The 25,947-nt window shown below is 44.9% G+C and overlaps 2 protein-coding genes across 2 annotated transcripts in view; one reads left to right on the plus strand and one right to left on the minus strand.

Moving 5' to 3' along the window:
• Positions 1-17,516: 17,516 nt before the first annotated feature.
• LOC141052179 (olfactory receptor 6C74-like) lies at positions 17,517-18,452 on the plus strand. The gene has a single exon (XM_073549403.1). It carries the CDS (start codon positions 17,517-17,519, stop codon positions 18,450-18,452), a length of 936 nt encoding a protein of 311 aa, XP_073405504.1.
• A 3,041-nt stretch (positions 18,453-21,493) lies between these two features.
• Positions 21,494-25,947, minus strand: part of WDR62 (WD repeat domain 62) — a 76,900-nt gene continuing 72,446 nt past the window's right edge. Inside the window, exons 30-31 of the mRNA XM_073548831.1 lie at positions 25,176-25,261; positions 21,494-22,210 (exon numbers count right to left, since the gene is read on the minus strand). Of these exons, the coding sequence (XP_073404932.1) occupies positions 21,977-22,210; positions 25,176-25,261 (320 nt within the window). The 3' untranslated portion in view covers positions 21,494-21,976. The remainder of the gene's footprint in view (positions 22,211-25,175; positions 25,262-25,947) is intronic.

A 25,947-nucleotide genomic window follows, 5' to 3' on the forward strand; every position in this document is an offset into this window, starting at 1 on the left:
CGCACACTATACCACCATACACGGTGACACAGAGGAAGGTGCACATGACATAGAAGAGGAGGTGATGGATGACCCAGTTGTTGACCCAGATTGGCATCCATTGGGGGAAGAGGGTGCTGCTTCCAATAGCTCAGATGAGGAGCATCCACAGCAGACATCGACATCGCAACAGCTGTTATCTGGCAGGCCCGGAGCACTCCAAAGACAGGTTCCAAACATCAAAAGAGTTGCTGGACAGCTTGTCCAGAGGGTCAAAAGATCACAGCGTGCTAGGCCGCAAAATGCCTGCCAAAATAGGAAGAGTGCAGTGTGGCACTTTTTTTAACAAAATCCTCATGATCAGGCCAAGGTTATCTGTAAGAAGTGCGCAAAGACCTTTAGCCGAGGGAAAAATCTGAAAAATTTGAATACCAGTTGCATGCTTAGACATTTAACCAGCAAGCACTTGAAAGCGTGGACACAACACCAAACCTCAAGTGCCACATGTGCAACTGATCACAACGAAGGTAGTCATCAACGCTACATTGTTTCCCCCACTGTAAGCCCACCGGTTAGCACAGCAGCAAATGTTGAGGTGTCGTTGCAAGGCCACAGCAGTCAGGGAATCCCACTGTTATATCAACGAAAGACTGATTCTAGGCCATCAGAAAGAACACCAACTCCATCACCATCATCAACCCTCTCTCAGTCCGCCCTGTCCACCGCTACTTCCACCATATGCAGCTCTCAAGTCCAGCTCACCCTCCCAGACACTATGAGTAGGTCAAGAAAGTACTCAGTCTATCATCCGCGTACACTGGGTTTGAACGCCCACATTGCCAAACTAATCTCGTTTGAGATGATGCCCTTTCGGTTGGTGGAAAGCACAGCTTTCCGCGAATTCATGGCCTATGCAGTACCACGCTATGACCTACCCAGTCGCCACTTCTTCTCTCGCAAAGCCATCCCAGCCCTCCACCATCATGTGAAAGACCGCATTGTCCATGCACTCAAGCAGTCAGTGAGCGGAAAGGTGCACCTCACAACTGATGCAAGGTCCAGTCGGCATGGCCAGGGCCGTTACGTGTCCATCACTGCGCACTGGGTTAATGTGGTGGATGCAGGGTCCACAGGGGACAGCGGTGGTGGGACAGTGCTGCCTAGCCCACGGTATAGGAAACAGTTGGCTGTAGGCGTTCCACCCTCCTCCTCCTCCTCCTCCAGAAGCGAAAGCTCGTCCACAGAGCGCAGTCGTACGAGCACTCCATCTGCAGCTACCACTGTTGCACACGATGTGTCCCCCTATTGAGCAGCTAGTGGAAAGCGTCAGCAGGCTGTGTTGCAGATGATGTGTTTGGGCGACAGACATACCGCCGAGGTGCTGGCCGAGTACTTGAAGCGACAAACTGAGTCATGGCTGGGCAGTGTACATCTTGAGGCAGGCAAGGTAGTTGGTGATAACGGCCGTAATTTTGTGGCAGCCATAGCCCTTTCAAAACTCAGCCACATACCTTGCTTGGCTCACACCTTGAACCTGGTGGTGCAGTGCTTCCTCAAAAATTATCCGGAGTTAACAGCCCTGCTCCAGAAGGTGTGATGACTGTGCGCGCACATCCGCCGGTCGCCTGTACACTCCGTTCGTATGCAGAAGCTGCAGCGATTGCTCCACCTTCCCAACCACCGCCTCATTATCGACATTGCAACAAGGTGGAACTCCACCCTGCACATGGTGGAGCGGCTTCTGCGAGCAGAGGCAGGCCATAATGCATTTGTGGGAGGATACACGGCCAGGCACTTTGAGAGCAGACATGGAGTTGACAGGTGTGCAGTGGTCGAAGCTGAAAGACCTCTGTAAAGTCCTTCAGTGTTTTGAGGAATGCACATGGCTGGTAAGCGCAGACGACGCCATCCTAAGCATGAGCATCCCACTTATGCGTCTGCTCATGCAAACTTTGACGCACCTTAAGGAGCAGGCGTCTGCAGCCAATGTTGATGAGGAGCAAGAGGAGGAGGGAATCCTTGATGACATTCAGCCATTGTCTGCTCAGGGACCTCTCCTGGACAAGGTGGAGGAAGAAGAGGAGGAGGAGGAGGATGATTACTTAGGGGAGGAGGATGCATCTCGTGGGGCAAGTGAAAATGTTGGCGTGGCAAGGTCTGGTACAGGGTTTGTGCGTGACTGGAGGGATGTGGATTTGCCAGAAAGTGCTCCTCCAACCAGCACTCGCAGTGCATCATTGACACCGGGAACATTGGCCCACATGTCAGATTATGCCTTGCGGATCCTAAAAAGGGACCCCCGCATTGCCAAAATGATGAACGATGACGACTACTGGTTGGCCAGCATCCTGGATCCACGCTATAAAGGCAAATTACAAAACATCATGCCACAGTAGAACCTTGACCTAATATTGGCTAATAAACAAGCAACTCTGGTAAATCGGCTGCTTGAGGCATTCCCAGCACACAGCAGCGGTGATGGTTCTCACACGAGCCGTACGGGCCGGGGGCAGCTTGGCAGAGGTGTTCGTGGTGCACACAGCAGAAGTGGCGTTGGAGACAGGGGTTTCATGACAATGTTGTGGACTGATTTTTCAAATACCGCTCACACAACTGGTAATACTGCATCGATGGAAAGTGACAGGAGACAGCAGTTGTCAACCATGGTTACAAACTACTTTTCCTCCCATATCGATGTTCTCCCACACAGGTCATTCCCCTTTGACTATTGGGCCGCTAAACTGGACACCTGGCCTGAATTGGCACAATATGCCTTACAGGAGCTTGCTTGCCCAGCTGCAAGTGTGCTATCAGAAAGAGTCTTCAGTGCAGCTGGATCAATCCTGACAGAAAAAAGGACCCGTCTGTCAACCCAAAATGTGGATGATCTAACCTTCATTAAAATGAACCATGCATGGGTTTCCAAGGATTTTGTCCCACCTTCCCCTGATGACACATAGGGTGACAGAAAAATGGCTTGCTTTGGTCCACCTCTTCCTGGAACTTGACCTATTTCGCCTTTTGCATCAGCTGAATGTCCAACATCAACATATGCCACTTTCTAAAACTCCCTAACTGTGCTGCCTCCCCCCCCATGGCCGGGGTCACCACCTAGCGCACGACACCGTGCGAGTGCCGTTGCCCTGGACAGGTGGGTAGGCCGACTCTTGGGCGCGGGCACTGGCACAGGGTCCCTCATAGTGCAATCAAGTGTCTCTGACGGTGGTGGTGCACACCCGCCGTCAGACACACCGCTGTACTATGAGGGGCCCAGTGCCAGTACCGACGCCCACGAGTGGGCCCCCCTTGCTTGGGCAGGGCCCCAGCATTTGCAATCTTTACCTCTCCCTGCTCCTCCGCTGTGTAATCTGGGCCGTCAAATCATTACTGTGCCTGACACCGTCTGAGCCTGCCTCCTGAGACATATATTTTGAATGTGTACGCTATCCATACATGTTATCCGGGGATACGGTACCCTTTCTAACCTTTGTGCAATCACGTGCAATCCATACTGGGCCTAACACCGTCTGAGCCTGCCTCCTGAGACATATATTTTGAATGTGTACGCTATCCATACATGTTATCTGGGGATACGGTACCCTTTCTAACCTTTGTGCAATCACGTGCAATCCATACTGGGCCTAACACCGTCTGAGCCTGCCTCCTGAGACATATATTTTGAATGTGTACGCTATCCATACATGTTATCCGGGGATACGGTACCCTTTCTAACCTTTGTGCAATCACGTGCAATCCATACTGGGCCTAACACCGTCTGAGCCTGCCTCCTGAGACATATATTTTGAATGTGTACGCTATCCATACATGTTATCCGGGGATACGGTACCCTTTCTAACCTTTGTGCAATCACGTGCAATCCATACTGGGCCTAACACCGTCTGAGCCTGCCTCCTGAGACATATATTTTGAATGTGTACGCTATCCATACATGTTATCCGGGGATACGGTACCCTTTCTAACCTTTGTGCAATCACGTGCAATCCATACTGGGCCTAACACCGTCTGAGCCTGCCTCCTGAGACATATATTTTGAATGTGTACGCTATCCATACATGTTATCTGGGGATACGGTACCCTTTCTAACCTTTGTGCAATCACGTGCAATCCATACTGGGCCTAACACCGTCTGAGCCTGCCTCCTGAGACATATATTTTGAATGTGTACGCTATCCATACATGTTATCCGGGGATACGGTACCCTTTCTAACCTTTGTGCAATCACGTGTAATCCATACTGGGCGTGAGAACAGCTGGCGAGCTGTTAAGCAAGCTACAGCACCTGTGGTTTGCACACGTAAGTTTTTCATTTTTTCAGGAATGACGGTTAGGCCTAATTCCGGAACTGCGGTTGACCTGCACTTACTGGGAAATCATTGTTCGCGGGTAATAATTGTAATCAGTGATCCCCATCACTAACGTTGTTCAGCGGGTTATCTGCACCTGTAAGCGACAAACGCTGGCCTTTTCAGTGTAGCGCACATGCAGCCACGGACATGTAAGGGCATGACACACCAGTTATTGGCCAATCTCATGTTCCAGAGCCTCACGTGTCCCTCTAGTAAGCCGGACTCAGACCGCGGGGCATGACGGAGTCTCGTTCGTTAACGGAATTAAGCTTGCAATGTGTGCATCTGTTCTGTAGCTGGCATGGTTGAGGTTTCCCAGGTGGAGTCGAATTTAACCGTAGGCTCCACTCCTGGTGGTGCCCTTCTGGACATTCCTTTAAGGTTCAGCTTTGCAACCATACTGCCCACGTAAAACAAACACTTTGCCTTCATGAACGCTGTTTGGAGGGTCATGACTCGTGGGAATAACACCGCCCAAACAGTTAACCTGCTAGAGAGATCGTTCGTTGCTCCCAAGCATGACATCACACTCCCTAGGAAGAAGGTAATGCCACTGTGGCGACCGTACTCCTGGGGGCGACACAAGTGCACTGATGCCCAGCCACTGCTCGATGAATCTGCTGGTACATTGACCCAGACCACTACATTCCCCTCGCACGCTACACGGCCTGAATCTGACCCTGATGAAACTCAGGTTACCCTTCCCATATACAGTTCCATCTTACACGGTGACAAAGAGGAAGCTGCAGATGAAAGTGCAGGTTCGGCCCACCCGCCATCAGACACACCACCGTACTATCAGAGGCCCTGTGCCAGTGCCGTCGCCAACGAGTGTGCCCCCCCTGCTTGCTCAGGATCACAGCACTTGCAAGGTTGAAATACTGTGCAGTGAGATGGAAGATGGGGACGACGAGGAGTCCAGACTAGTACAGGGATTCCCTAGCGAGGAGACTTATTTGATTGTTTTCAATGTTGGGACAGCAATTTTTGGGGAGCACTATACTCTGGAGAATGATAGATGGGGCCCACCATACACTTGAACATTCCAAAGGTGGACATCAGACACTGGAGCAGCATTTACAGGGCCCATTATACACTAGAGCATTAGAAATGGGGCCCATTATGTTTGGAGCATTATTTGGGCCCATAAGACAGTGGAGCTTCATCCATGGGGACCAACATATACTGTAGCATTATGTGGAGCTCATCATATACTGTTTCAAACATTATATGGGACCAATGATTCTGTATGGAGAAATAGATGGGCCTTGTCATGAGATGTAAAAAGTGAAGTATTTTTCATTGTACTATACCGCTATTTCTCTGCCGTATCGGAGCATGATGAGTTGTGGTATGTGTTAAAGGGGCGCTCTTTCGCCCAGGGCACATGAAAACCTGCAGCCAGCCCTCCCCCCCCACAACTTTAGCCAAATAACCCCCATTTTTCAGTGCGTAACTTGTATTATGAAGTTAATTAAGGTTGACAAGCTTAAGTAAGAAGAATTGATGCTTTTGGCATTCAAATGAGCACTGTAGGTGTGTTTCCTGTCCTCCTCTCACTGCCGACTTTTATTCCCCATTGACTTACATTGGGTTTCGTGTTTCGGGACGACCCCGACTTTTCCCTTTAATCGGACGATCTTGCTCGACCCGACTTTTGGAAAAGTCGGGTTTCACGAAACGAAACTCGACCCTAAAAAACCAAAAGTCGCTCAACTCTACTGAGACCTACTTCATATGTCATTTTCCCCAGATGATGCAGCCTGAATGGTGCCCAGTGATCAAGTTGACAGCTTCTGATTAGTTGCCCATCCCCATCACAGGGGTGGTTTGGATGCAAATAACGATGTGCGGCAAAATTTGGGCCGGAAAGGAGTCGTATTGACCCCTGGGGATGCTGGCAATGGCCCCACTGTGACTTTGGGGATGAACGTTCTGAAAGAACTCGGGAATATCCTGGTCCACGAGCCGACCAAAGAGTTTTTGAATCCATAGAGCCCCTGCACTCCTCAGAGTAAAGTGTTCCAACAACTGATCCGAGTGGCCCAGGCCCAAGAAACCTCGAGTGAAGGAAAAACCTTGGGTAAGGTGATCGTCCCGGCCGCCGCCAACATTGTTCTACCACCAGGTCAAACTGTGCTCACCCTGCCTATCAGTACCCTTCTGGAAGGAGATGAAGTCCAGATAGAGACAGCTTTCGTGGAGCAGCACCCTTCAGCGCTCCCCATTGCACGGGCGTTAGCCACTGTTCACAACGATAATGTACCGGTGCGATGTGTCAACCTCGGTGAGGCCGATCTCACGCTTCCACCCAAAAGAGAAGTTGCGCAGATTGTGGGCATGCTGGAAGAACTGATACCCCCAAAAGCTGTTCAGCTGGCAGCGAAACAGGGGGATTTCTGGACAGTGTCCTCCGAACCAGAGTCCAATCACCTAAGGGAAGGACACCAAATTCTGGAGCATATGCGGGACAAGCTAACTGAACTCTCACCACAACAGATGCAACAGGTGTAAGCCATGTTAGAGCGATACCAGGACGTTTCTGCTCATCATGATGATGATTTTGGGTGTACCACAGCTATCACCCACGAGATCCCTACGGGAAACACTGCACCCATTAGGGAACGGTATCGACAGATCCCACCACAAATGTACCAGAAGTTGAAGGGGATGTTGACACATACTGTATGCTGCAGAGTGGAGTAATCCGAGAGAGCCAAAGTCCGTGGGCTGCCCCTATTGTTCTCGTATGGAAGAAGGATGGGACTCTGTGCTTCTGCGTAGACTATCGGAAACTGAACACCTGCCCCGTGCGAGACTCGTATCCACTACCGAGACTTGAGGAATCATTGTCTGCTCTGGGAAGCGCAAAATACTTCTTGTTGTTGGATTTGGCCAGTGAGTATTGGCAAGTGCCCATATCTGAGCATGACCGGGCAAAGACAGCATTCATACTGCCTAGGGGGTTGTTTGAGTTCAACTGGATGCCTTTTGGCCTTGCTAACAACCCCGGGACCTTCCAGCGACTGATGGAGAGATGTCTGGGAGACTTAAACTTTGAGGCAACTCTCATTTACTTGGATGACATCATTGTTTATGCAGCCACTTTTGTGGAGCATCTGCAAAGGCTGGAACAAGTGTTAAGTCGTTTACAGAAGCATAGCCTGAAAGTACAGCCCCGGAAGAGTCACCTCTTCCGCACAAAGATTGAATACCTAGGAAATATCTTCTCTGCTGAAGGCGTATGACCATCCCATGAAAAGATCACAGCGGTGCAGGACTGTCCCACCCAGAAGACTGAAAAGGATGAACAGGCTTTCCTGGGACTCACTGGGTACTACCGATGGTTTGTGAAGAACTTCACTCGTATTGTCAACCCAATACTGGAGCTGTTTAAAGGAGTATCATCTGGCATGAAGAATAGGACCATTCAGTGGGGAGACAGACAGGAAGAGGCGTTCCGAGCCTTAAATATGGCTCTGACTGAAGCACCCGTACTGGCCTATGCAGACTTCTCCCAATCATTCATTCTTCATGGGAGTTTACATGACAGATTAGGAGCCATGTTTTTACAGATACAGTGCGGAAAAGAGCGAGTGATCGCTTATGCAAGTCGGTCTCTCCACGATTCTGAACGAAAACCAGACAACTACAGTTCTTTAAAGCTAGAATTGCTGGCATTGGTGTGGACCATGACCGAGAAGTTTGCAGAGTACCTGTCCGGGTCAGAAGTCTTGGTACGCACAGACAACAATCGCTTAGTTCACCTGGAAAATGCAAAGTTAGGGGCCCTGGAGCAGCAGTGGGTGGCTCGGATGGCTAAGTACCATTATAAGATCGCTTATCGGAAAGGAGCTGAGAACACACACGCCGACGCTTTATCCAGAGTAACACATGAGCGACCTGGATCCAACCGGGACTAAGAGCTGGAGGCTGAGGAGACCCCAGAGTTTGGTAACCCTGCCAGGACAGTGGCGGCCACGTAGGGACAAATCAGGAAGGCACCCATAGAATGCACCCTGGAGCTACCCCGTGACGAGTGGGTCCGACTTCAACAGGAAGGTGGGGAACTCGCTCAGATGAGGCAGTTGGTGGCTCTAAAACAACTTCCCAACCAAAGAGAGAGAGACGCCCTGTCCCCAGGAACGCTGCAAATCCTTCGACAGTGGGAAAGGCTCCAATTAAAAGATGGTCTATTGTATCGGAAGATCCAGTTGAAACGAGAATTGGGAGTTACCTGGCAAGTGGTGCTTCCTGAAATGTTGCTCCACAAAGTGGCCACGAAGGCTCACGAAAGAGGGGCCAACTTTGGCCCGGAGAAGACGTCCTTGATGTTACAGAAGTTGGTCTATCATCCTCAACTAAGAGTTGCGGTAGAAGTCTGTTGGCAGTGTAGATGTCATGATCCATGCTGGATCAGGACATATAAAAAGGACAGGTAACCTTTTTTTTTCCCTAAGCTGTGCTTAAGGTTGGTTTTTGCCACCGGTGGTCATTAGGATTATTGCACTGTGGTGTCGTTTGTTCTAAGTTTGCCCCCGGTGGTGGTGAGCGTTATTGCACTATAGTGTCTTTAGTTAAGTGCACATGATTATTATGCAGGTGTGATTGCTGGCTCTGCTATAAAAGAGTCACAGGTGTTGCAATCAGTGTTGGTGATAGTGTTCATTTCAACCATCCTTGGTGGAGGAAGGAGCTGGAGAGCGTTCCTTGCAGCAGTGTCTTAGCCTGGTGTGAAAGGGGTCATAGGGGATTTCCTGGTAGCTCTGACAGAGCTTGGTGGCAGCGATTTAGGAGGAGAGCTGCATGCTGGTGGTGGACTCTGTTGCCAGGAGCAAGTGCAACAGAGTAAAGCTAACGTGTTTTTCTTATCTTTCAGGTTACATTGGGAGCTTATCTACAGCATTACAGAATGCTGTAGATAAGCCCCTGATGTCAATGCCGGCAGCTGATAGGTGTAAAAAGGGTGACAGAGTCCCTTTAATTAAAAGCATTAATCCTTGCTCTCTCTCCTGGCCGTCACTGCATCCCGCAGCCTGCTCACAGCCACATGAAAACAAAGTTCCCATTATTCATTTGGTATTCCCATACTGTTTTGCTTATGTATTGAATGCAAGACCTGCCCTGCCCAAAAGTTACACACACTCCAATAACCCTTTGAACCAAGTCCTAGATGGCCACATGCAACCAAAGTTCCCATTATTCATTTTGCCCTACCATGCTGTTTGCCTATCCATTGAATGCAAGGCCTGCCCTGCACCAAAGTTACACGCACCCCTATAAGCCTTTGAACCAAGGTACTAGATGGCCACAGGACAACCAAGTTCACATTATTCATTTGGTACTCCCGTACTGTTTGCTTATGCATTGAATGCAAAGCCTGCCTTGCACCAAAGTTACACTCACCCCAATAACCCTTTGAATCGACGTCCTGGATGGCCACATGCAACCCAAGTTACCATTATTATGATTTTGTTTACTCTCATAAAGTTTGCCCATGAAGTGAATACAAGGCCTGCCTCCAATTTGCACGCACCTCAATCCCCCATGGAAGAAATCTGGAGGATGGTCTATGAAAAATTATGAAAAATCTTTTCCCAATTTAAAGGAGCGGGTCTGCTATACTTGTAATGCTGACAAACATTTCCCCCTGGGGGGTACACCTCAACATACTGTGTAAACATTTTTGTACAGGCATCATCAACAATAACGTGGCTGTTGAATCACGGAACATGTTCACCCTGGTGATCTAGTGGTGGTGTCGGAAGACATGTGGAGGATGGCCTACGAAAAATGTTTGCCCAGTTTAAAAGAGCGGGTCTGCTATACTTGTAATGCCCATACACTAAGTGTATGGGCTGACAAACATTTCCCCCTGGGGGGTACACCTCAACATACTGTATAAACATTTTTTGTACGGTCATCATAAACACCCTTGAAAACAATAAGGTGGCTGTTGCATCCCGGAACATGCTCACCCTGGTGTTCTAGTGGTGGTGGATGATGAGGAAGAGAAGGAAGAGGATAACAGCAAATAGCCAAAATCAGGAAGAGTATACCCTTGTAACATACATAGTAACATAGTAACATAGTTTTGAAGACTGAAGGAAGACCTTATGTCCATCTAGTTCAGCCTATTTTTAGTGCAGCTGTTCTGCATTGTTGATCCTGGGGAAGGCAAAAAACCCACAGAGTAGAAGCCAATTTTCTCCATAGGGAAAAAAATTCCTTCCCCTAAGCTGGGTCAACCATCTACCTATAATATTTTGTTATTCGTAACCTTCTATACTGTTACTCACAAGAAAAGCATCCATTCCTTTCTTAAATTCATTCAGTGAGTTGGCCATCACCACTTCCTCAGGAAGAGAATTCCAGAGCCTCACTGCCCTTACCGTGAAGAACCCTCTTCTATGCTGGTGCAGAAATTGTCTTTCCTCCATACGAAGAGAATGCCCCCTTGTTCTTGTCACAGTCCTTGGTACAAACAGTTCATTGGAGAGATCTCTGTATTGCCCTCTGACATACTTGTACATATATATTAAGTCTCCCCTAAGTCTTCTCTTTTCTAGAGTAAATAGACCTAATTTTGATAACCTTTCTGGGTATTGTAGTGAACCAACGCCATTTATCATTTCAGTAGCCCGCCTTTGAACCCTTTCAAGTTCAGTTATGTTTTTCTTGAGCACCGGCGTCCAAAATTGCACACAATACTCAAAGTGTGGTCTGACGAGTGATTTGTACAGAGGGAGAATTATGCTTTCATCTCGTGTCCCCAGACCTCTTCTAATGCATCCCATGACCCTATTTGCTTTGGTGGCAGCTGCCTGACACTGGGCACTCCAATTTAGCTTCTTATTGACTAAGATGCCTAAGTCTTTTTCCATGTCTGATTTCCCCAGCAGTTTCCCATTTAGCAAGTAATTATAGCATCTGTTTCTCCTTCCCATGTGCATAACCTTACACTTATCTGTGTTAAACCTCATTTGCCATTTTTCAGCCCAATTCTCCAATTTACTCAAATCTGTCTGTAGTTGCAAACTGTCCTCCTTTGTGTTAACAACCTTACGTAGTTTTGCATCATCTGCAAATACTGATATTTTACTGTGTAAGCCATCCACTAAATCATTAATAAATATATTAAATAGTAGGGGGCCCAATACAGAACCCTGTTGTACCCCACTAGTAACCCTGGCCCAATCTGAGTATGCCCGATTAATAACCACTCTTTGTTTTCTATCACTAAGCCAGCTACCTACCCATCTACACACATTTTCCCCTAGCCCAAGCTTTCTCATCTTACTTACCAATCTTTTATGTGGGACAGTGTCAAATGCTTTAGAGAAGTGGGTGTGAAGAGGTGCATGGGAGTATACCTCTCAAAAAAAGATACTGGATTTGAGGTTAGGTTTCGCTGTTATCATGCGGTGGTGTAGAGAAGTCTGTAGAGAAGCCCTAGTTCATTTTATAAGCATCAGCCTGTTAGCATTTTCAGTTGACAGGCGGATGCGCTTATCAGTTATAATTCCACCAGCGGCACTAAATACCCGCTCTGACAAAATGCTAGCGGCAGAGCAGGCCAGGACCTCCAAGGCATAGAGAGCCAGTACATGCCACGTGTCCAGCTTGGATACCCAATAATTATAAGACACAGAAGAAATCATGGAGGACGTTGGTACGGTCAGCAAGGTACTCCCTCAGTAACTTCCAAAACTTTGCACTCCTTGTGACAGTACCCCGCGCCTCAGGGCCACTGCGATGGAATGGTCTGAGAAAACTCTCCCAGACCTTTGCCAGTGTTCCTCTGCCTATGCTGGATTGGAGTTGTGTCTCTCTCACCTGTACTCCTTGGTTGTCCAATGAACTGTGACCTCTGCCGCCAGCGTTTTCAGATGGGTTTTTTTTTAATAATTCCGCAACAAGAGTCTTCTGGAACTGCACCATTTTAGTATACCTGTCTGCCTCTGGAAGAAGAGATAGAAAGTTCTCCTTGTAGCATGGGTCTAGAAGTGTCACCAACCAGTAATGACTGTCACCCAAAATTTTGAGAATACAAGGGTCACGGGAAAGGCAGGGCAACATAAAGTCAGCCATGCGTGCCAGACTGGTAGCAGGCAAGACTTCCGTGTCCTCACCAAGAGTATGACTGACCATGCTCTCCTCCTCCTCTCTGTCCTCAGGCCATCCACGCTGAACAGATGGTATGACAGTTGTGCTTGTAGTACCATCTATAGCGCATGAAAGTAGCTCCTGTTCTTTCTCCTCCTCTTCCTCATTGTCCACCAATCCATGTTGGAATGACATGAGGCTGGGCTGTGTGTAATCACCCTTTATGGTTCCTTGCTCCATCTCATCGTGATCCACCTACAATGCTTCCTCATTGATTGTGAGCAGAGAGCGATTCAGAACAAAGAGAAGTGGGATGGTGACGCTAATTATGGTGTCATCGCCGCTCACCATCTTGGTGGACTCCTCAAAATTTTGTAGGATGATACATATGTCAGACATCTATATCAACTTCTGAGGTCTTATGTGTAGAGTCTGAACTGAATACCGACGGCCTTGTTGATGCTGGTAGTCAACAACTGCCCTGTTCTGCTCACAAATCCTTTCCAACATCTGCAGTGTAGAGTTCCAACGTGCGGGGACATCACACACCAGTCGGTGACCCGGAAGGTGCAAATTCTGCTGAAGCATGGCAAGGGCGGTGGAAGCTGTAGCTGACTTTCTAAAATGGGCACACAGGCGGTGTACTTTCACAAGCAGATCCAGCAGCTCAGGGTAGGTTTTGAGAAACCTTTGAACAACGAGGTTAAGCACATGGGCCAGGTATGGTACGTGTGTGAGCTCGCCATCTTCAAAGCCACCATCAGGTTCAGCGGTGGCAGCCACAGATCTGACTGCTCTTTCAGAGCTGTCCACAACTCTTCAGCATTGGGCGTTTGTCACTTAAGTATATTAGCTTCAGTATAGCCTGTTGCCGCTTGGCTGAGGCAGTGCTGCAGTACTTCCAGCTTGCGACTGATGTCGTCATTACGGAGATGGAGGTGCAGGAGCTGTAGACTGTGGGGGCAACCCCGATTGACGTAGGGCCCACAATCCTCAGCGTTGGGAGGATGTGTTCCATCCCAAGGTCCAACTGGGTCCTGGCTTCCACTATGTTAACCCAGTGCACCGTCAGCAAGATGTACCGTCCGTGCCCACAAGCACTAGTCCACGTGTCCATGGTTAGGTGGACTTTCCCTGTAACAGCATTGTTGAAGGCACGTCTAATGTTGTCAGACACGTGCTTGTGTAATGCAGGGACGGCACACTGGGAGAAATAGTGGCGGCTGGGAACCGAGCACTTTGGGAAGGCCAGCACCATCAGATGTTGCGGGGGAATGGTTGTCTGTCTACTGTCTGCGGCCAACACAATGCTTCTTCCTGCCTGTTGGGGTGCTACGCCTCCCTCCCCCTGTGTGCTGCTGCCCTCGCTCTGCATGTCCTCCTGCCAACTTGGGTCAGTTACTTTATCAGCCACCATCTCGTCTTCCACTTCCGCACCCTGGTCCATCTCCTGACTTTCGGGCAATTGTGTCTTATCATTGTCCACCTCTTGTGATACATTCCCACCGTCACGTTCGTGTGAACGTGGCTGCTCAAATATTTTGGCATCGCTACGATGCGATGCGATCTCCACTTGCCCCGCTTCTACTGCACCGGGAGGGAGGCCCAAATCTATAAATGGAAAAGTGAACAGCTCTTCGGAGTGTCCACGTGTGGGATGCAATAAAGTATGCCACATACAATGCTTTCCTGCCTAGCACTGATATCTATATGCCCCGTAATTTGTCCTTAGAAGGACTGTTGATTTAGCTGGACTTGAGGATTCAACAATGTTATACTCACAGGAACTGATGCCCCACCTATTATGTCCCTATCGCTGCAGCAACTCTCCCTACACTGGTGATTCCGGAGACAAGTGTGACGAGCAGGGCGGCGTTAGGTCTGATATAGACCTGATGATGCTCTGCGGCCAGCTAATCACTGTAATGCCACAACCAACATGTCTGCGGCACTACAGACAATCCCTGCATGTTGATTGGTACTCTAAAGAGCTCCAAACAGGCAGGGCAGGGACCCGAGCTCCCGCCGAGCAACCACGGAAGCACTGTGATGCTCGGGCGAGTACTGAGCATTACCAAGTATGCTCGCTCATCACTAGTTCCATCCTATCCTTACCAAGTTATACTCCAGTACACTTTCTTTGATTTAGTTACTCTACAAGTTTACTTCTTAGTTTGTTTCACTTAATGTTTGGAGCCCTCGAGATTTCATCGCAGCTCAGGTAAAGGTATAAGTGCTGGCACAGAGTGAGAAAGAAGCATCAGCCGTCAATGATGCACCAGGGACGACCTGTGTACATCTTAACCCTACATTACTTCTCGCTCACGTCTTACATTATTATGATGTGATTGTGTTACATTATTTTACTCCATCCTGTACAATATTACAGAAGGTAACTGACTACATTATATTATCCGGTAGCCGCCATGTTACGTATTATACATGTTTATTACAGTCTTCTAGGATTTTGCACATTCTTGGAATTAAATATTTCTTCTGAATTATGACGGTAAGGGCGCAGTCAGACGGCCGTATAAAGCGGACCAAGATCGGAACACAGTGCACGGACTTGCCAGCAGCTTTCCCTCCCCGAGTGTGACAACTTCATCTATTTCAAAAGCAAAAACCAAGAAAAGACAGGCTATACAAAGTGGGATCACCAGACATAATATAATAAAATAATCCTTTATTGATGAGAACTACACAAAGATAATAAAAACAATTAAAAGGTCAATAACATTACTCAAACCATGATCAACCGAAATATGGTGACCGACCCTGTCAAGCAATGGATAGAGTTGAATCTCTATATGATAATATTGCCCAGGTGAGTTTTATGATATAAATAGTCATACTAATGGATCAGCCCCCCAGAATAGACATAATGAATAAGCCCCTGCAGCAAGATGATGTGTCCAGCATTGACAACGCTGTACTGCTACAAAAAAGACAACATAAGAAGCATGTCATAGGCCCCTGAGAAAGCCACATGCTTGTGGCGACACGCGTTGGGCATCTACACCCTATCATGTGCATGGACTTGTTGCTGACCCACGTCATTATGCTCACACTTTGACATACACCATGGACCTCATAACTTATTTTTGTAGGCATCTTAAAATCTCTTGACCTTGATTGTCCCCTGCATCATTTTTCTTCATTTCACACAGCATATACATGTATTTGCTGTATTTGTCTGCTTATCAGTTCATCCTGCATTGATGGGGTTTTTCATCTCTCCAAATGGTTGCTAATGTGTTATTCAACCTGCATTAGATATTTTCCTTTGTTCATCACATGCTTCTTATGTTGCATTAGATATTTTCCTTTGTTCATCACATGCTTCTTATGTTGTCATTTTTGTAGCAGTACAGAGTTGTCTATTCCCATGCTGGGCACATCATCTTGCTGCAGGGGCTTATTCATTATGTCTATTGTGGAGGGCTGATCCATTAGTACGACTATTTATATCATATAATTCATCTGTGCAATATTATCATATATAGTGATTCAAATCTTTATCCATTGCTTGACAGGGTCGGTCACCATATTTCGGTTGATCATGGATGGAGTCATGTTACTGACCTTTTAACTGTCTTTAATATCTTTGTGTAGTTCTCATCAATAAAGGATTGTTTTATTCTATTATGTCTGGTGATCCCACTTAGTATAGCCTGTCGTTTCTTGGTTTTTGCTTAGTGTATACTACTTTCTATAGATGACCCAAGAGTTACTCACAGTGGTGCTCTTTTTTCTTTTTAACTTCATGTATTTCTATACATCACACTTGGGTTGGGAAAGCCACCAGTCAGTCCTCACACTGCCTCCTGATCTCCGTCTGATTTATACAGGCATCTAACTGCACCCTAAGAATTGTTATGACATATATAACTGATTAAGTGCTGGCCTATCGTCTATTCATGGCTAATGTTTTTATTTTCATTGCCGCATTGTACCAACATTTGTTTTTTAATTGCTATATAAAGGGTGTGTAGGGTGTAGAAAAGTTATTTTGGGGAAAATGGAGAATTAGTAAAAAACCCTGAAATTTACCATTGTTTTACATATATAGTACAAAGATTTTCCAGTAAAAACAAGTTATCATGCATCCACACTGACCTCTGCATCTCGCACTGATTGGCTGAACAGGGCAGCTATCACATCACATAAAATCGCATAGCCAATCAGGAGTGACTATCTTAGCCTCTGTAAAAGCAGAGGCAGGGAATGCAACTGATATTTTGTAGTGAATCTGGAAAGTGAGTGGACGTCACAACTGACCAATAGCAATAGAGGAGAAAACTTTAAAATGTAAATAAACATTACAAATAGTGTGTGTAACAGCCCAGCAATGATAAACATTTACCCATATCCACACACTGCATTTTGAGGTCACTTGGACATTACTAAGGCGGTATTTGACTTAAAAAGCTTGAAAAGTATTCAATACACTCCTAGCAGATCTCACAGGGTTACACGTGTTTTCATGGCAATTGAATCTAGATTTGATGCTAATTGAGGTTTTGGAAAAATTTTTACAACTCTTCACAACATTTTTACATATCAAAAGATTCGCTCTACTCCAACAGCAGCCTTATGTCTGTCCAGGTTTTCAATTCAAGGCCAGTAAAAAGTAACAAAGCCGTGGTAAAAAAAGATTGTAGTCCAAATGTTATATTGCTATTAGAGAGGAGTGTAATTTTATCACGCTGGACTGGTCCTGCATCTAGTCCAATCCTCTGTGGCAGCAGGTCTTCATTTCACTTCTACACTAAGCCTCAACAGCCATCATCTTGGCTGCCTCTTACACTTACTAGGTCCTGTGAATAAATGATGTTGTGTGAGGTTAGTCCCATCATGATGTAGCAGTACCTAGTAAGTGCTAAAGGATCTGAAGGACAGAGGGTCAAGGATGCCAGGTGCAAAAGTGAAGACCGTCTGTGACAGAGGACGACACCAGAACAGGGCAGCACAAATCAAATTGCTTATCTCGACTATGAATTCATACAGATGTGTTGAATATGGGCATTTATACTTTTAAAGTAAAGAAAACCAAGACCTTTGATGAGCTACTTAAACCAGACCACGATAGAAGGCTTTAGACTTAAAGGAGTCTCAGATGTTCCTGAACTACAAGTTTTCCTCTTCCTTCTGGTTTTTCTCATCTATCTACTCTCTTTTATTGGAAACCTGACCATTATACTACTGGTCTGCTTTGATCTCCACCTTCACACACCCATGTACTTTTTCCTCTCCAACTTGTCAGTGATCGATATATCCTGCTCCACTACAACGCTACACAATGTTTTTGTAGCCTTCATAACACAAAACAACATGGTTTCTAACTTTGCTTGTATGAGCCAGGCATATATTTTCTGTTCATTAACCAGTAACGAGCTCTCAATTTTGGCTGCCATGAGTTTTGATCGCTACGTAGCCATCTGTAGGCCACTACATTACCACACTGTCATGAGTTGGAGACTCTGTGGTCTGCTGGCGTCGATCAGTTGGGGTTTTGGGTTCATAGAGATGGTTCCTACTGTTGTGTTCATTTCAAGGTTCACTTGTTACATTTCCAACGAAATCGATCATTATTTTTGTGACGTTTTGCCCATCCGGGATATCACTTGTAGTGACACGTCTACTTTGGACCTTTACATTCTTATTCTTGGCAATGTAAACATTTTTATATTACTCTTCCTGACTATAACTTCCTATGTTTTTATCATTGCATGCATTTTAAGAATAAGCTCAAGTGCTGGCAGACGTAAAGCTTTCTACACATGTTCCTCTCACATCACGGTAGTTGTGATCTTCTATTCTTCGATAGTCTTACAATATATCGTAACAGTTTCCGGGAAGAACATGGGTTCCAACTTATTTTTCTCTCTGTTTAACACGGCCATTGCCCCCATGATGAACCCGCTGATCTACAGCTTAAAAAATAAAGACGTAAAGTCAGCCCTACAACAAAAGTTAAAATTTTGTGAAAGAAAATAAATAGTAATCGTAGAAATGTTATTTAAACTTTTTGAATCTTATGGTCGAAGCGAGGATGCAGGATCGTTCCACCAGTCATCATAAAAAAATTGATTAAAGAGATTTATCAGGAAGACTTTTGGTTTTAGTAGGGTCAACAAACACATTATGAGTCATTGTTTTTGATGGCATTAGTCCAATAATATCTAGGCTTCAGTTTATGAAAAATAGCTCCCGTCTGAGGTTAAGAGTTAGAGATGAGTTAATTTGCTGAACTTTGAATTAGAAAGATTTGGTCAAATTCGGCTGAAAAATTTGATTTGCATCAGAATTATGTGATGGGACTCAACTGCCTCAATTTCCTGAAAAAAAATAGTTTTTTGATGCTGAGGTTTTCTGACCCCTAGGGTTAAAAACAAAAAGATATGAAACTTACATTGCCTCTTACCTGTCAATATCACAGATACCCATTAATCCTCTAATTGATCCCTAAGCTTCATTCTTCTTTTTTACTGGGGCTTTCATTACCAACAAGACCCTTGACGCACATTATGACGTCAAAACCTGCATCTCCCAACATGGTCACATTGCTCCACATGAGGCAATGATGATCTCATTATGAATCAAAGTCTAGTTGGTGCCTGGAGCACCGGTGAAGAGAAGACGAGAGCAGCAGCTTAAGGAGCAAACAGAGGACTGGCAGGTATGTGTGAGAAGATTTTGTTTTACAACCCTTTAACTGCCCATATGGTGCCAACTGGTGATTGTTTAAAAATTTACATTAAATTTCATATATAGAAACACTTTTTCCCATCAAAAGATCTCAAAAATACAGGTCCACTGGAATTGGCCGACTCAAAAAAAAGTATCTTAAATCATGGATGGTCTTAAAACAATAAACCGAGGTATCCTCACCTTCTAGCACCCCTGAGGATCCAGCACTGGCTGGCTGATGGTCTATTCAATTTGTAAGTCAACATGACTGCTGCAGCCTGTGAATGGGAGTTGGCAACAGCATGTCTGCCTTGGTCTCCTGGATGTTTGCGGAGTGTATAGTTTGATCTCAGAAGGGTAATTGCAGGCAGACGAGGGGTAACACTTGTCAATTGATGTGCCACCCCAAAGTACTATGGAAGAGCACACAAGAAGCTCCATCCTGCATCACAGTTGCTATTATGTACACCATGAGCAAGAGATAAGCCCTCCTGGATGTGAGGAATCACCACTATAGAGAGAGTGTCAGTTAGAAGCCTAGCGCTGTAAGTGAAGACTACATCCACCTACGTAGCGGTTAGTCGGCTATAAAATCTGCAGACAGTGACAGGAGCAGCGGTGGACCCGAAGAGGACAAGTAATAGTAGTTTGTCATTTTGGCACAAAGCTGTGCCTGTGGTGAAAAGTTTGATTACCCCATTAAAATTTTCTTCCCAAAGCCTACGTTTTATATATTCACATAAGAGAATGGGGTCACGATAGGAGGTTGCGGATATGTGGCCCTTTCCATCCATTTGTATGGAAGTTGCAAAATGTTTGAGCTTCTGACACATGGTCTTGAGAAAGATTTGGGTCAGAAGTGGAGGCGGATATGGTGACATTCTATATTTTGGGGATATATCTGACTAAAGTACATCTTTTTCTCTTTTCTATTGATTTAATTTTGTGTATTACATTGTAGCAAAATTCTATAGATTAACTTTCAGAATTGTATTGTAGTTATTTGTGGGTATACAAATGTGCACACACATACTGAGTTATCATTCCTTGGTAATAGTCTACATTTTGGTGGCTACCCTTTGTATTGTCTTATTATTTTGTGCCTCTCATCGGCCTCCCCTTGCTTTCATTGCTTCTTGAATTTAACTTTTAATTTATATTTTTGTTGTGTTAATCAACAAAACAATTATTGTTTATATACATTTGTTTGATTTCTGAATATTATGAGGCAATACTAATTTGATATTTTAGATTTGAGTCTGAGCCCGCAGGCAGAAGTTTGTTGAAAGAGGACAATCTCTTCAAAAGACCCTAACCCTGCTGTGGAACCATGGGGTCATATAGACCCCAGCGCTGAATAAATTGAAATATTTCTAAAACTGGTCAGACATTGACCTATGTATTTTCATGTAACATAGTTCTGCTTATGCTGATATTTTAAATTTGTTTTTCAATTTTGTTTCAAAGTTATTTTCAATTTTCTGTGTTTGGGACTCTCCTGACCCCATAGTACCTTTATTGTCTGACTTTTTTTTTTTTTTTTTTTTTTTTTTTTAATATTTTCTATTTATTCATAGGGTTAGTAATAAAATTGTAAACAAACAAGGCTAGATGAACGGTGATGACTCCTGATGAAATATTGGCAGCTTTGGATGCTTCTAGTGATGTCGATACTGATGAAGGCAATTTGGAAGATAATTTGCGCTGGGTCGAAAGTGACGCAGCTCTAGATGCCGCATCGGATTCAGACAGCGAACAAAGTGCTATTCTGTCTGACACTGGCGACGCCAATTCCTCCGATGATGACGATTCAGGTGAAATTCTTGGAAAAGATGGCTATAAGTGGTTGCTACAGCCAAAGACTATTCGACGATCTCCAATCCAAAACATTGTCAAGGCCAAACCAGGACCAAAGGGTGATGGATGTCTTGCGGATACACCCTTGAAATCATTAAAACTTTTTTTCAACAATGCTTTGATTGAAGTCGTCAAATGGACGAACCAAAAAATTCAAAGTGCTAAAGTGAAATACAAGACCCAGTCTGGATATTTGTATGACAAGCATTTTGGTGTAAATTTCAGTTTGTGTTAGAAGATGACAAATAAATCACTTCAAAGTTACTTTTGATTTCATAACTGTTTTGAAATGATGACAGAATAAAACTAGATTATTCTGAACAGCCAGCATGTTCATTTTAATGAAATATGACGAGTTTGAGCCTGGGGTCATGGTACCAAAGCAGTGATTTTTTTCGTGGTTCCACAGCAGGGTTAAACTCCAAAGTGCCCGGCAGGTACTGTGAATGTCTGCAATCCAGGAATAAGAAATTACTGAAGGAAAATTCAGCTTTTTTTTTTTTTACCTGTGATTTATTATCAACAGCACAACAAATACAGATACAAACAAGAGAAGAAAATACAAAATTCTCGCACAATAACAAAAGTTCTCGTCTTTTTGTTTAGGGTGGAGGCTATAATATATTTATTCTAGGATCCTTTTACATGGTCATAAAAGCCGTCATATATAACACACATACAGAAAGACGTTAATATATAAAGGAACGAGCCACTGTTATAAAACACGTACAGAGCATAATGATTATCCATGGTTCAGAAGTTAACCGCAAGTCTGCTCAAGCAATTTTTGGCAGGTTAGAACCTTCAATCTTACAGAGGACAAACCTGAGCTTGTGTTTCTTCGTATTATGTTTGTTGTCCAATACAATGTATACAGAACCAAAGTGCAAAAGTACCAAATACTGTTAAACTCTGCAAAAATATGCAACCCCATGACAGGATCGATAAGGGGCTTCTGCCTTCCAGATGCCGGTTCACTGGCCGCTGATCTTGTCCCTCATGAGCTCCAGCATCATGTCAGAGTAGTGCTCCAGTAATCGCAGGGTTGGGGTGGAGGAGCTCCTCTCGTGGCTCGAAGACTCATGTACAGAAGGGTTTCTGCGCCAGACTCCCACCAAGTCCATTTCACTTTGAATGTAATTAAAAGCATCAAAGAACAAAGATCTTAGACGAGACTTCTCTTCATGGGAACCCCTGCAGCCTTCAACCTGTATGAATAAAATTTGAAAAAAATACAGCTGTGGCTAATGCAGTTATATCCCCAAATTTCACAATATAACCTGCATACATTATTTAGCTCTTAGATTCTCAGCGTAAATACCCCAGCCTCAACAGGTCCAAGTCAGATTAGCTGTATAACTTAGAATTCAGACAGCAAGTCCACGTATATTATATAACCCATTAAAAAAAGTTTAAACGTAGTCTCCACCCACTTAGCCTGACTGACAGTTCCTCAGAGTCCATCCTCCCTGCCATCACCAATATCTCGAACTGCTCTGTACAAGCTGCAGCTTGTGGATCTTTTGCATTCTCATCATAAAAATCCTATTCTCATTATTGTAAAATAACCCACCGTTAAGCCTACCAGGATATACCATTCCAGAAGGCACCAAGTTAAATCACTATGTATTGGAGCAGTAGGAGAAAAAGAAACATACTGAGTCTAGAAGAAAATCAAATGAAGCATCAGATGTAAACCAGGTAGAAAAAGTGAATAAAACTTGCATGCAAGACATGTCCTCCTTTTCCATCCGGGAAAGCGGAAAAGGGAAGGACGGGAAAGCGGAAAAGGGAAGGACGGGAAAGCGGAAAAGGGAAGGACGGGAAAGCGGAAAAGGGTTGGGAAAAGGAGAAGGGGAGGAAGGGTTGGGAAGAAACGAAGGAGGAAGGGAGAGGAAGCATAGAAGGAAAAAGGGGCAGGAAGAGAAGGAGGAAGGGGTAGGAAGAGAAGGGACGAAGGCGGGGGAGGAAGAGAACAATTAAGGCTGTCTAATCCATTTTGGCCTGCAACCATCACCTTGCACACTTGGAGCAACAGAGCCTGAATAACACATAGCCCAAGAAACATGTCTGGTACAATGTGCCGCCCGTGATACAGACTGTAGGCTTTCCCCTATTGTCTTGGTAAATGTTCAACAATCAATCCAATTGAATCTTGGAAGGCTTGTCTTGGAGGCCAACAAGAACATTCCACGAACCTTCTGAAACAACGAAGAGCGAGCCCAGAGGGCAGATGGGGAGTGGTCGGTCAGGGATATATTCAAGGCACAAGCAGCAGTGATATTGTATAAGTAATGTTCAAAGGGATGAAATGAGATGGGGATGGGCAGAAAAAGGGCATGACTGTAACCTCAATTAAGTAGAAGAGGAAAAGCACAATAGACAAAGGATGCAGCTGGACTAAGCACCACCTTATCTTGGTGGGGGACTAGGAAGAGAGAGTGAAATGATCCGTGGCCAGTGTAAAAACATCTTTTCATGTATGGATGTGAAAAAAAAAAAATTGAATCTTTGTTACTTGCTTCCGGCTGACTGTTACACTTAGATGGCTGAGGGTTGCAAAGTCGCGAAAAGACTAGAACAGGAGTCCGTTTTTTTCCCGAAAGGGCGAAAAGAGAGACTGGTCCTTGTCTGGGGCAAATAACTCTAGCTTGAGGCTTCAGATTTATTCTCGTTCACATGAGCCAGAAAAGAAAAGAACCTTCAAAAAGATCCAGTTATTAAAGAGCAGATCTGCACATGGCAACCATAGTAGCCAAGGCTATAAGGAGATAAGTCGCACAAAAGGGCAAACAAAAGGTCTTCTCAGTATAAGAGACCTAATTTCCAGTCTTTTGTGTGTTGTGACAGAAAGCAAACCTTGGTGGAGTTGACAGAAGCATTCTGCCCAAGTCTCAAAGGAAAATCTGGCAAAGGATTCAAAGTGGCAACCTCTCACATGTACAACAAGATGCTGCATTCACCATGGGATTAGTAGCCATCTTGGACAGATTAAAAACTAGGAGGGAAATCCGAGAGGAACCACTGCTGGGGACTTGGAAACACTTGGAATAATATCTTCTTGAAGGGGATACAGTGGATATGAATGATTAGCACAAGAGAAGAAGGACTTGTCTGGGAGCTTCCTTTCTTTGTGGAGGACATCCTTAGGGTACACTCATTTGCGACAAATACGGACGAGTGCAATCAGATTTAAAAAAAAAAAAAAAAAAAAAGTGACTGCCTTGTAAAGTCTTCAACTACATCTATACGCTTGCATTTGGGTCTTACTGAATTCTGTAGCAGCGGATATGTTGCGCACGTAAACTTTAACTCTGCGTTCTCTTGTACTTCGTCTGATCCTCTGTGTAAAGTTTCGACCAACACCTTTTAAAAGGAACCTGTCACCTCGTTTTTCAGCTATAAGCTGCGGCCACTGCCTTTCGGGGCTTATCTACAGCATTCTATAATGCTGTAGATAATATATTTATATTATGATTTACACAACTCAACAAAATATAGGGAACACTAAGGTACCACATCGTAGATAACACTGAAAGAAATATCGCAGCTGCAAATCTTTATTCATTACATAGTGGCATGTGTTGAGAACAAGAAAACAAAAATGATCAATGTAAATCAAAATGAATATCCCATGGAGGTCTGGATTTGGAAGGATACTCAAAATCAAAGTGGAAAATCAAATTACAGGCTGATCCAACTTCAGAGGAAATGCCTCATTCCTAAGTTCACACTGGGCGTTTTTGCGGTGTCGTTTTCTGCAGCAAAACCTGAGTGTTTGGCAGGAAAGAAGCTGCAGCAGGTTGCAGGTTTTGATACGTTTTTTGCATTCAATTCAATGGGTCAAAACCGAAGAAAAATCACTGAAAGAAGGGACACGCTCCATGTCCAAAAAACCAAACAAAGCACAAAATACTGATGACAAAAAAAAACCAAGCTGTGTGCATGAGATTTCTGAAATCTTAGTTATAGCTGGTACTGTCATATGCAGCTGAAAATTAGCATTAAAAAATGCATTAAAAATGCACCACAAAAACGCCCTGTGTGAACTTAGCCTTAATGTATATGCATGTACAAGACACAGCAAACCTCTGAGACAACCTTCCACAATGCAGTGAGAAATGGGGTTTTAGACGAGGCAGTCTTCACATAGAAAGACATTCCATTACCTACCTCTTTGTAGGTCTGTAGGGTCTTTTGGAAGATGCTGTGAAGTTCCTCCACTACCTGCTCACACCGGCTTGCCAGGACCTCTACATCTGACAAAGGCCAGAGGCAAATTATTATTTAGGAATGGAATGTATCAACTTGTATAAACCAAAGTTCAAGCCCTGATTAAAGGGATTCTCCGGGTGCAACTTATATGTATTATTCATTTAAAGGGGTTAAAAGAAAAAAAAGTATCGTTGTCTTTCTCTAGGAGCACACCGCTCCTCCACAAAGCTTCAGAGCAGTGCTTCAAATGCAAGCTTCTTGCCTAGAAAATGATCCATTATTAATAAACCACAGAAGTGGCTGATAACCTAGGCAGTGATCAGAAAGCTAAGAAATAACAAAATTCTTCTTTCTTAGGAACGAGAGGTAAAATGCAAAGTTACTAGTTTTCACAAGCGGTTGCAGATGAAAGCAGGTATAAAAACAATGAGGAAACATGCAGTAGTAAATAGTAATTATACATGTAGACAACATAGGGGACTTAGGCATCACTATATTGGCATAAAAGCCATCCGTGACAAGGTGTGCCTTAAGGTACTGTCACACTTAGCGATGTACCAGCGATCCCGACCAGTGATATGACACGGTCAGGATCGCTGATACATCGCTAAGTGGTCACTAGTGAGCTGCCACACAGGCAGAAGTCACCAGCGACATCGCAGAGGTCGGGGGGTCACTAATTACCTGTCAGACGCGGCGATCCTGCGTCCTCCCGCCCGCGTCTACGCTC

The sequence above is a fragment of the Dendrobates tinctorius genome, unplaced genomic scaffold, assembly GCF_039654945.1.
Source record: "Dendrobates tinctorius isolate UK_male_01 unplaced genomic scaffold, ASM3965494v1 ptg000158l, whole genome shotgun sequence".
NCBI lineage: Eukaryota > Metazoa > Chordata > Amphibia > Anura > Dendrobatidae > Dendrobates > Dendrobates tinctorius.

Coding starts and splice junctions, on each gene's coding strand:
- LOC141052179 (XM_073549403.1), top strand. CDS start 17,517: ATGAGCTACTTAAACCAGACCACGATAGAAGGCTTTAGACTTAAAGGA.